Below are 12,710 nucleotides of genomic sequence, written 5' to 3'. Positions count from 1 at the left end.
ATCCAATTTTACTCTGGTTTTCACTTAGGGAACTGATGTTTCAGGCCCGGCGCACACAAGAATTCTTAGCTCAGCGAACAACCCGCTTAAACTCTGCTTCACTCAGGTGAAGTAAATTTGAGCATAAGTAATTAAATTTAAACGTACTAGTTTAGTTCACTAGATTACCTAAAATTATCATAAAGAGATTGTGGAAAAATTTAAAGAAAATCTCGGCATGTATGTCAATTTCAGGACGCCTAAAACGACATTTGTACCAACTCGCTCGAAATTATCTAAAGAACCAGACATCGATGGACAAAAATGCTTTTATAAATCCGCAGATTCTCTTGCACGAAATCTAAAACACGCGGGACACAGCTGCAGCCATTGCGGTGATAAAAAATTTTCAGAAAGGCAATAAATTTATATTTTTAAAATTCTAGCTTTTACATATAAAAATCGTTTTCCTTTTTTTCGCATTTTACCCCCTCATCCGCATTTTCCTATCCGCATTTTACCCCCATCCGTATTTTCCCATCTGCATCCGCCATCCGCAATCCGTATCCGCATTTACCCCTACCCATTTTTATAATAACGCCCTCGCATCTCTTTCTTTTTGTCTTTTTCATTTTGTAAAACAAGCCAATTATCCCGTATATGGAAATATGTGTTCAAGACTGTCACGACTAATTTTAGATTAACCAAAATTACGTAATTGTTCCGAACTCGTCACACCTCTTATCAAATGTTTCAGTAGATTGTGTTTATAACAAGTGTTTATCATCATAGCTAGTCACTGTTTGTACAGTATTTATGTGTTGGTAAGATCACATGTTGGTAAGATCACATGAACACCCCCCATCCATTTCTGTGGCTCGTTCGCCACGCCCTTGTGGATCTCAAAACTAGAGTACTCCTACTAAAAACATTATATGTCATAGCTAACTAATGGTTAACTACTAATGGCTAACAAGCATAACTAATGGTTATGCATTTCGTTTGATGTTATAAGATTAAATTTTTATCATTTCACTGTAACTTTGTAACATATTTTTCATATTTTGAAGTTTCATTAAATCATTTTTATCATGTGATTGCTTTGATGTGCACTTGGTGGGAAGGCATATATATGTTTTCTCTGACTGAAATTCAGTACATTGAAGTAAATGCTAAAAAAATCCCAGCAAAATATGCTCTGTGTCCTGTCATAATTTATTATTGTGGCCATGTAGTTCATAGCTTCTGTAATTCGTTTTTAAACACTCTAAAAAATTATTGTGAGTTGCCAAAGCTTTTGTTCAAAAACTTTATTGTTGGATTAAGATATTTACAGTTTTCTGAAACAAGAAAAGACTATTTTCGATAATGATCACAAGGCTGCGGTAAAATTAGGTAAAAATTGACACAGAGGCCTCATTCAAAAACTACCATTATTACCGTTTAGGGACTTAGCTAAACATATTCACAATGTTTAAAAAAAGTAGCTTTAGTAGTAGTAAAAGACTTTTTGAGATGAAACCGCGGTGTATCACTCTACAAAAAAAGACTATGTATGTACACAAATTAGGATGCACGTCATAACTAGTTTAGACTGCTTGAGTTCATCTTCCATTTGTTGGCTTTGGTTTTATGGTCGTCAAGTTTGTTCGATCAGTCAGTTCATACGATCTAAACAGAAATATGATCAAATATCCCCAAATTAAGGATACACGAAGGCATGTGTTGTTGGAATCAGAGAAACTTTTCACTGTTAGTCATTTTTATTGAAATTTTTTATGCATTCAGTGAAAATTTTGTTGAAATGCAAGTCTCATAGAAAATTTTCAAACGAAAAGGCGAATAAAGAAAGTCGTGTATTTTCCGGTGATTTTATATTAGCACGAGTGCGATCTGGAAGTCTCTATTACCTTTTCCAGCATGTTGTTGTTCTTGTTTCTCAATTTTTTGTGGTGTTTTGCATTCAGGTCTTTAATTTTTGTTTCCAGGATTTTCTTGTGCTTCAACAAACTGCTGTCTTCTTCCAGGGCCTGCATCGGGCAATCGGAGACTGGCTTGCAGACAGGCTCACCAATAATGTACAGCACAAGCTCTGTTAACTGTGAAGGCAGCGAGAACGATTTTCTGTTTCGTAAGAAGGATGGGATATCAAGATCGGATAGGAAATCCATGTAGACTGGAATGAATTTTGTCGTCGGGCAATTCGTGAGGAGTTCCGAGCGAATCAGATTCTCTTGGTAAGTATAATTTCTTGCTGTAAATAAAATATGATAATACGATTACTTTTAGTAGCTGGGTACATCAACTTAAAACAACGCACTGAATTCCATACGTCAAATGGATGGTGTGAACAGACCTTTAGAAAGTAGGTGCATGAACACATGACATCATGCAATTAAGGCAGGATTATAAGGATTTAACTATTTCACATAATTTCTGCATGATTTTTAATATATGTCGAATACCATTAGCAAAAAAATACCACGTATATTGCAAGTCAACAGACTATAAAGTCCATCAGAAGTGGATCCATCCAACAAAATTGGATCGTGTGAACAGACCTTAATAAAGTGTCGCAAGAACGAATTGAAGATGAATTTGAAGGTAGAAGTATTCCACTTCAAAGGGTTATCTTTTAGGGAAATTTTAATTATCTTCAACTTCGTTTACTACACAGGAGTAGGAGCTGCGTCACCTTGTCTATGATATATTCCAAGCAGATGTAATTAAATATTGAATATGTTAACTGTGGTGGGCTCGTTTTTTGGTTGACTTTGATCGATTAACTTTACACTCACCCTTTATGGTATCTTCGCATTCGTGATTTTTGTTGACTGTAAACAAAACGATGACTTTTGGACATTTTGAAATTTGATTTTCATAGTACTGTGTCATGCCAGGAGACCATTCCTTTGGCAAAGAACACAAGTCAAGGGAACATTTGCAATGCCCTGTCATGTTGAGATATGTTGCTACAGAAAGCACAGCGTCATCACAATCCTTGCAATGACTGGCATGAGCGATGAAAACTTCCGTCACTAGAATAAAAAGAAGATTATTTATCAGGTATCTTTCTTAATGTTATTTTGTTTCCAACGATTGTGAATCGCATTTTAGAGTAAGATTTTCTCAGGAGTGCCGACTGGTACATATCCAGGTATGGTATGAAATAGCGGAAAGGACTTGGACTGGTGTCAAACAAAAATCCTCTCGGTTAAAACAACTTAATATCTTTGAAATATGCTATGCACTTAATGTATGCTTCCGAGGGAAATATAGTGAGTTTTGTTTTCCCAAGAGTCTGAATACATATATTACACAACATTTTCACTTAAAAAAACCCGCTTTACTTTGTTATGACAAGAAGCGGGCAACAATTGCATCACTTGCAAATCACTTGCACTTATTTAAAGTCATGGGACTACGAATGAACTAATCACATTTAAAATACACAGCACCTGTATAACAATTTTAATTATTTCGGTTTCAAATTTCAAATTCATGTCAGAGCTGTAGCTCCTATAACTAGTAAACAAAATCACCGAAAATTTCGACTATTTTCACAAGAAATAACAAATTATATTATTTTATTTATAAATAAAACATATTCGCGTTCTTACATATCTTCAATATTTATTAAGAACCGGTTGGAACCGGTCTGAAATTCGCCCTTTTCCGACGTAGCCTTAATAATTTAACATGAGTTGTGGAAAAAAAGGATGAGAAAGTCGTCACCTACCAGGTCCTAATGGAATTGTCTCAGTTTCCTTGCCTTTTTCAAATGCTGTTAAATCAAATTAACAGAATAAAGCGTTTGGATTGAGTATTTGGATTAAACAGTGTAAATCAGTTTTGCTTCCCAAAATGTTCACAGTCTTCAACACACTATATTCGATTCAGTTTCAACGATATCGTTCAGTGTTGTCACGAATTGTGAGAAACACGGGCAATACAACAAACAGACTAAAAAGGTGTTCTACGTTCCGGGACCGACTTTTGTAGCGTTTGTATATTATAGGAATAGCTTTGTAGCTATATTGTAAGGCGTTGTACTGATTACGAGGCGTATAAACATATAGGCGATCATTATTAATTATAGGTGCACGTGTAGAGGACAACCTTCCTGAATTAGCTGCATTAATTATATATCTGTTTTATAATGAGCTTACCACGTCTCCTCCTCCAAGCAACTAACACTGTTAGACAAATTACTGAAACAGCAAGTACTGTCATCACAACCACAATAGCTTTATGCACATTTGTCAAACGTTGCTTGTTGCTGGCTGCTTTTTCTAAAAAATTGAGGAGAATTATCATAAATAACATAACTCAAATTTTAAAGACATTTAGTTTTTCATTTAAAAAACCTACCGGGCGGCTCGATAATTATCATTTGGTAATGATATGAGTTGGAGTATATTCCTTCCCCAGAATTTCGATCACAATCGAAACTACAACTTCTACAAAAGTTCGAATGAAAAATCGGAGCGACCTAAAGAACACACAAATGCTCAAATCAGTCATTCACATGCAAAATGTATGAGAGTACTTTCATAATTGGCTTAGCTACCGTTTAAGCTAACTGCCTTTCGAACAACCGGCCTGAGCTCTCCAGTTGTTTTTTTTGGCAAACAAGCTGGTAGTTCATAATGCTGTTGTTCCAAATTAAAAGAAATAAAGAATGTAGCGATCTCCATGGAATGTATTTCCCCAAATTATTGCAATCATCTAGCGCCTATTCTGTGAAACAAAAGTGCAGTATAGTAACGATTTGATACCTTGAAGGAGTAATTCTGGCAAAATGGTTGGAGGCCATCAACCATTATGTGCGTTTTGTTAAAGGCGTCCTATAAATAGGTTACAAAATGAGTCAAGTTTAGTATTCAGTCGAAACATTCAAGACAAACTCTGAATTCAAATTTATAACGGAGTTATTTATATTAGGCAAGGACGTCGATCAATTCTGGTCAATTCAGGACTTGCTAATTCAGCTGATCTGAGATCATGACGTCATAAGGCACCTGGACAAAACTGAATAATCGTGCGCCTGGAGTCATTTGTGCCCGAAAATTAAATTTCAACACGAAATACATAAATAAGCTAAGCTAAAACTAATCACGAAATTGGTTAGTCAGCTTATTACGTCATACCGCTAGTTCTGGTTAGTTTGTCAACACGACAATAACCTAAATTCATGAATCTGAATTTGTGTTTTCAGTTCATAAAATAAAAAATCCTACCACAAATGAAAATAAACTCATTGATTATCTTATAATTTATTCCGGTTTGCATTGTTCATACTACATGGCTACGCGACATTTGTTTCCATTCCTTACCAGAAGATGTCATATACTTACCGAAGCACGTGTTTCAAACACTCCCTTTTGACAATAATCGTCGTTCCTTTTTGTTGCATTGTACCTGACAGCGAATCCTAATAACTTCAGTCTTGAAGCGAGGCTAGAATTTTTCAAATCTGGCCACGATAACGCCGCACTGGTAGAACCCCTTTGTTCCACAGTAATATTCTTGATCACGTCTTATGTGAAGATATAGAACAGAAATTAAATTCTATGCATGTGAACTATTTTTATGATACTCGGGTTTTTTATTAAAAATAAGAAAAAAAGAATTGTGTTGGTAACTTGAGCTTTCGAATACTAAATTTTACGATTCGGAATCTATCTATTGCACCACCCCCAATTCCTAGATCCGTGATATTTCCTCTGCATTCTATAGTTGAGATTAGATAAATCAGATAAATAATTTTACTTACAACAACAGGGTCTTTCAGGGAAAAAGTGGCAGTCATTAGCATCTGATATGAATATAAAAGAAGAGAAATAGATTTACCAATTGTTGAATTTACCCATTAAAAAATTTTTCATCTTCGCCCGCTAAACTTTCTCTCCCCTATGCGATACATTACTTTGAATTGTCGAGACGATTTTCGTCACTCCTTTTTCCCTGCCTCTATAAGGAAGACTTCTTATTTCTACTTCAATCTTTGACTTGTAATCTATCTTATGGAATGTTTCTTCGACGAAAAAATCGCCATTCTTCAATTCTTTATCATGCTAGAGTTTTATACAAATATGTGTAGAAATTATGAATGTGTTTAACTTAATATACCGATCATTGAGGCGGATGTCTCAGGCACAGTCGGTCAATATAGTGTTAAAATTTCATATCTCGAATTGTAAAATTTGCATATAGGCACGAATCAGACGAGATTGAACCATTTTGGGGGGTTTTCTATACCATACATACCATTTTGTTTATTTGTCTGCATTCGGTAACACCCGGACGTCTCAATAAATCAGATACCATGACTTGCCATCCCCAAATGTCGGAATTTCCTTCAAATGCACAAACATAAATAGTCTTCAAAAGTAATGTAATGTAATGAAATGCAATGCCAAACTGCCAGGGCAATCGCAACTGCATGGTAAGCATATCGGAGGAGTGAAGTTAGTAAATGCCTTTCCTCCAGTTTTTAAAAAAGGTTTTTCTTTAGCGAAACAATGAGATAGCTAGCTAAGTGTGCACATTTCTTAGAAAAGAGGTACACCTTCGGAGCCGCCCATAAAAGGAAGCTACCTTCTATAATATTAATTATAAATATTAATTTTCATGGTATCTTATTGCTGGGTCCTATATACCTATATACTATCAAGCTTGCTCTCAAGACTATATATTCCAATAAAAATATTCCGCCGAAATAGATATTATATATTGTATGCAAATGTTCATGTCCTATAATTACTGTCAAAGCAATATAACACAAAATAAGAGATTCTTTGTATTCTATGCCAAGCAGTTCAGTCATTAGTTATGCACGTGCAGCTGTTGATGCCTTAAAGTCTGGAAGGTTTAACCAACAGCCAAGTGCTTACTGAAAATGTTGGTAAGGGCTTTTCGCAAGAATTTTTCGTTTGGTTGTCTGACCCGTACGTGTGATACACAACAGGAGCAAAAAGAAATGAGTTGTTCCATAACTGACATGCGGGGATCACGTCCGTCTGCATGACAAACCTTGGGAAAGGAAATTTTGGGAAAGGAAGTTGAATAGTTCACCTGATCCATCCATGACAAACCAATCGATCATCCTACTGTGGATACTAATATTATACTATACAGTGCATGTAGTGCAATTCAGTCATTAATTAACATTAATTACTTTTTCTTGCTTATCACGTGTGTATTGTATTTCACAATTATTTTCCACGAACAGCCAGCCAAAACCAATACTGTACAAGGCGTCCCCGCCTGACGGTCCCCCAATCGAAGTCACCCATTGTTAAAATCTTAAGGGTCCAAAACTAAGCTAAACGCGTAGAATACAGAATGATATGATCTGAATTTAGATAATAATTTTAGAGGGTAAGAGTTCTGAGGCATTCGTGCAAATTCAAACAATAAGAGATTTCAAAAGCTTTTGGAACGTTTGGGAAATTTAAGTGATTCATATCGACATATGACTGGTTGCTTCATTCACTTGAGTGTCTTATATTTATGTGTAAAAAATTAAACTACGTGTTTCGACTAAATTAGTCTGAATGCATAACTACGAAGGTCGGCCATAACGGCAGATACTCTGCTAAGCCTGAGCAATAATAAATAGTACTGAATATAGGCAGGCTTAGATTGGGAACTGGAGAGTGAAAGACGCGACGTGGCACATCTCTATTTGTCATTCTCAAGACGTCTTTGACGCTTCCGCCCTCAATCTCACATATAAGAACTACTCAAGCCTCTCAATGCTTTCTGTTAAAGTATAGCTCGATATGTAACAATGTATACCTCTCAACTTGCCTGCAGTTGGCTTCAAACATTCTAAACAGCTGATTCAAATTATTGTAAATCAAAGTTGTTTAAGTGCCTTACCCGCTCTTGGAACCTTCCATTCAACTCTTATCCGCAGAAAATGTTTATGCTTTGACTGCTCTTGTATAATCGCGATGTCGTTGATGTCCACATCCGGGGCAATTGATTTACAGTTCGGAAAACCTTCCAAGGTTTTACATGTTGTACCTATGATCCATAGTATGTGTGCATAAGTAAATTTTTATCAGCAATGATTTTCAATATACTAATCGTAGCTTTTTAGGTGTATTACCTACAAACTGCTAATTTGTTTCGTTGATCGGCTGTCGGCATGCAAAATTATAAGTACGGGTTAGAGCATGATCATGTTCTTGGGAAATAAAATCCAAATAATTAGATAAACGACCATCCAAGTGGCTTTTTATATTACTCGAGATGACTTTATAGTTTATATATTCCGCGTACTCGTCGTAGGGCATACATGCACGTGTTCTAGTTAACCGCGTATTCGAGAATAGCTACCTTCAGGTGGGATTGAACTCATAAGTGACTCTATATAGATTTGTTAATGAATTCAATAAAATCACTCATCGATATAGCTCATATGAGGTAGCGATATAGAGCATGCATGGTAATACCGGAAGCTGATTGGCCGAGTGATATAGTAGTTATTCTCTAATATACTGGTCCGTTCGTCACAGTATTATGACTCCATTCATGTTAAACCACAAGTATCCCAGAAATTATAAACCTTATGATTCCATCGATGTTAAACCATAAGTATAGCCCAGACAGATTACAAAGATTACATTCTAATGTTTTGCTGAACGAATTTGCATGTTTCTTTATAATCTTATAGGTTATTTCCAACCTTATATGAAACGTATCATCATGCGGTTTTGCTACTTATTCATCCTTCGGTGAAACGTATAACAACTTAATCGACTTCTCATGTATAATGGACTTAATCGACTTCTCGTGTATAAGGGTGTTTTCATTCATATATTTTCAGTTCCTATATACAGAGACTTACGCTCCTTCCTTTGTGGGCGTCCGCATGGAGGTTCGGTGACGGGCGATACTTCATGATCACCTCTTCCTGAAAAATCTAAATTCAAAAACAATACGAAATGCCTATATATAAATAAGGGTGAAACTTCACTTGTATATGAAACAAAAGTACTTTTAATGACCAAAGTGGGAACACGTAACACTGTGAAGCCAATGTTGCCCGAAGCTATATTGTTTCCAGGAGCAAATGAATTTTATCCTGTTATGACAATGTTAAGGATTGTAAAGCGGTTTAACTTTTTTATATTTAGAATCAAACTTTTTCTGCTTCTAAAAACTGAAAATTCGCGTCAGTCGTATTTACACATCGCGTTAGGGCATTTTCGTCTTTATATAGGCTTCATCGACATACGCCACCGTGCAATAAAGTGCAATAAAGCACCGCAAAAATCGGACGTTATTTTAACGTGATTGTATAGAGTACTTCTCAGTTCAAAAACCACGAAAGGATATCCCTCATGTACAACTTTAATTCCGACTATCGACGACACATCAAAACTATATATGAGCCAACTTAACTAACAAATTTGGTTCAACTAAGGTTCAAGTCCTTTTTTGATGTCAAACGTCATACGAATGTATGCTTTTTAGTTTATGGGCCATGGCGATAAAACAACCCATTCGTTCTATCTGTCTACTTACCATCATCTTCACCTTCTTCCTCGTCTGCAAGTAAAAATGTTCCGTGTCAAATTCTGGTATAAATATTAGTGAAAACACCTCATATTTCAATTTTTCGGTTAGCTCAAAATGTTTGTCACGACACAACTGAGCAGCACTTATAATACTATAATTAGTCATTTCCCAAATGATATGAAATAATCATTTGTCCCTCCAAACAGTCCATAGATGCTTTGCGGTTCGCGACTAGACGCTAGTACCCTGCTCGATTGGGAACGGTTAATTATAAAAATATAGTCGAGAATTTAGATATGATTAGACTAATTTCGTTTTTTCGTCAATTGGTTTCTGGACTGAAGCTACACGCATGGGCATTTATTTTCTATTTTATTTACATAATGCAAGGATCAAACTCGTGGACTGTGTTATAAACTTATTTGCGTGGTAATGGCTCTGCCGAGCATGCAACGAAATAGTATTTTTCGTTAAACTCGATGAATATATGTCACCAATTCCGTTCGTATTTCGTGTAATGTAAATAGCTAGTGAATGCGGTAACAAAATAGGCTTGCACGTGATTGCTATTGCCGGGCTCTACACTAAATATACTGTCCAATAATTATTTCATGCATGAAGAGGCATAATAACCAAGGTCATGGGCATGATTCATCCAAGATCAGAATTAGGTTCCAACCAAAAAACTTTAACCAAATTGCATGATCTACATCACGAACACTTACCGTCGTCTTCTTCCTCCACTGTCAAGTGTGCTGTTTTTCTCTTAAAACCGAGAGGAGTCTTTACAATGCATGTATAATAACCAGTATCATTTGCTACGGTACGGTTGATTGTAATTTTATTTCGTTCAGATTTAATCCTTTCGTTTTCAGTAAGATTTTCTTGTCCCTTCATCCATTTTATAGTCAATGTGGCATTCCTTGGCTCAACTTTGCAAACCAGTTCAACACTTTCATGGGTCAAAACTGTTTTGTTGATAAAGACTACTTCAACTGTGTCGATGTAGATTTCCTTTGTTTTGTTCTATGATTCAATGAAATACTTGATAGAATGCATCTTTTTTAGAAGTAGGAAATCAATGAGGAATTTGTTTGACACTTTCGCACATTTGTTGCCTCCGGGCAGTTAAATCTATTTGTCTTTTTCTTTATTGTAAAAAGCAAGAAATGTTGTGAGTATCATATAGTGAACGGCTGTGTCCGTATCGCATGAACGCGTCATCACATGCATTAGTGCCTTGAATATATTGATCTATATGAAACTGAAAAACCGGGTCCGTATAATAACCATGTTTGACCAATCTGTTTAATATGTTTATCATTGCTAGTGTTTTGTGTTTAACATTGCTTAAAATTTAGCGTCGTATAAGAAACGTAAACCATAGTCCATATATATACACGTGTTTTAATGCAAATTTCAGTGCATTAGATTTGGATTCAAAATTGATTGAAGAACGATTGATATGAATGAATTGACGAAGAGAATGGAATAGTCCAAGCCTGCTAGTGGTAATCAGCCAACTACAACGTTATTGTTTTCACATATATCTGATATTGAGGTAGTTCAACTCGGGACCTGTATCATGATTATGCCGCTACGGCGCTACTGATCTCGGCACGATATATATTTGAGAGCATATGGTACATTCATTTATCCACACGAAAACGAAAGGTAATAAAGTCAACCGAAGCCAAAAGTATAAGCAAGGGCAGTAAAGTACATGATACACATTTTTAAAAGTGCTCAAAATCTTTTCCTGATATCTAGGACTAGGCAATAAAGGCTAATGGCATATATCATAGCGTATATATAATACCCCTATAATTCGTGCATGTAGAAAGCAGCTTTAAACTTTCGCACTCAATGATTGGAAAAAATAACACTTTATTCTATTGATTCTATACAAGCTAGTATAGAACGTCTTTTCTTTTCTCTATATAGGAGTTTGAATGAAACTTTATTTCGTGACTCACACTCTATTTTGTTATCTAAGTTCCGGAGGTTTTAATATTAATCGCGGGTGTATATAGTAGAAAATAACACATATATTTTTACAACCTGCTACCCGCAGCATTAACTTCATTAGGACTTTAATTTTTGCATATCATGTCAGTTGATTAAATCTAACATAATTAAAGTATAATTTAACATTTGAGTATAGACTATAAGACTTAATTTAATACAGCTACTTTCCTTTAGTTTGTCTAACTTATATAGTTGAAGCTAAGTGAAAGTATACCTGAACAATATTTTACACACTATAAAAGCTGACTGCTATATGCAATAACAACGTATAACAAAGATGTTTAATATAGACTTACAATCTTCGGTGTGGCCGTGGGTGCACTTGTCGTTAACGTATTACAGCAAGGAAAACAGCACGCAGTAATCATTACGAAAAGGAAATGAAAACTACATTGGAACGACTTCGTTCTGTCCATAGCATGTATTTTCAACGTGCCCGTGTCGTACGGAGGAGGACATGCAGTTCGTGACTGAGGAGAGTATAATGAGAGTGTCGATTTCTTTGATAAATATAATTTATGCATGCGTATATTAAGTTCAAGATCAAAAAACAAACACTCAAATAGGCTGCATGTACATCCGATATTAATGATAATGATGGCGGACTAAAATTGTTGGAAGATTCTACCACAATAGTTGCCGTTACTCTATACTTTTTAATGAGCGCAATTATACTCAAAATTAAAGCTACAGTCGAATTGACGAAGCATTTTTCTAAAGAATTTCATGATAATTAGAGAAAAAGCGAGGCGGCGAAATGTTTTTCATGAATACAATAGTTCTTGTCTGCCAAATGAGGCAATAAAGGGTGTGTATAAGTACCACAGAAACGCCAGCGGAAATCAACCCACAAAATGTGTGAAGACTCCGTCTATGGTCACACCTGAAACATCTTGCGTCCGGCAAGGAATGGAAACCACAATTTCCCCATGGGACTGAACGAACATGATATATTTGGAAAACCTAATACGTTCTGTAGGCTAGCCGATGAATTCGGGGATTTTAGAGAATAAACTGAAATTTTATTCCAAAATGGATTTTTAAAATAAAAGTTGTTTTAGTGTTTTAGTGTGGCCTTGCATCGGTAAAGAGGTATAAAAAAATAAATACGGTTAAAAAGTAAAAAAATGGAGAAATTTTAAACATGAATCCTCGATCATGTAGCATCG

General features: G+C 35.6%; 1 protein-coding gene across 1 annotated transcript; it reads right to left on the bottom strand.

The window, feature by feature from the left end:
- Positions 1–1,287: 1,287 nt before the first annotated feature.
- LOC114524306 lies at positions 1,288–12,670 on the bottom strand. Its single transcript, XM_028545450.1, has 16 exons — positions 11,838–12,670; positions 10,239–10,539; positions 9,520–9,543; positions 8,840–8,914; positions 7,867–8,013; positions 6,250–6,338; positions 5,909–6,056; positions 5,756–5,797; positions 5,337–5,518; positions 4,758–4,826; positions 4,351–4,471; positions 4,149–4,271; positions 3,719–3,763; positions 2,778–3,017; positions 1,890–2,233; positions 1,288–1,650 (listed from the first exon to the last, which is right to left on the bottom strand). The coding sequence occupies exons 1-16, from the start codon at positions 12,063–12,065 to the stop codon at positions 1,642–1,644; spliced, it is 2,187 nt and encodes a 728-aa protein (XP_028401251.1). The 5' UTR covers positions 12,066–12,670; the 3' UTR covers positions 1,288–1,641.
- Between the last annotated feature and the right edge of the window lie 40 nt (positions 12,671–12,710).

This window comes from Dendronephthya gigantea, unplaced genomic scaffold (assembly GCF_004324835.1).
Source record: "Dendronephthya gigantea isolate DGI-Jeju-01 unplaced genomic scaffold, DenGig_1.0 000001F, whole genome shotgun sequence".
In the NCBI taxonomy this organism is placed as follows: domain Eukaryota; kingdom Metazoa; phylum Cnidaria; class Anthozoa; order Malacalcyonacea; family Nephtheidae; genus Dendronephthya; species Dendronephthya gigantea.
Note: the sequence above shows the minus strand (reverse complement) of the source record. Positions and strands in the feature narration are given on the sequence as shown.

What these genes read in the sequence shown, in the direction of transcription:
- LOC114524306 (XM_028545450.1), bottom strand. Translation starts at nt 12,065, where the DNA reads ATGCATAAATTATATTTATCAAAGAAATCGACACTCTCATTATACTCT. An exon ending in GGAAGAAGGTGAAGATGATG is followed by an intron (nt 8,915 to 9,519) that starts GTAAGTAGACAG and finishes TTTTGAATTTAG; the next exon opens with ATTTTTCAGGAAGAGGTGAT. An exon ending in ACGCCCACAAAGGAAGGAGC is followed by an intron (nt 8,014 to 8,839) that starts GTAAGTCTCTGT and finishes TATGGATCATAG; the next exon opens with GTACAACATGTAAAACCTTG.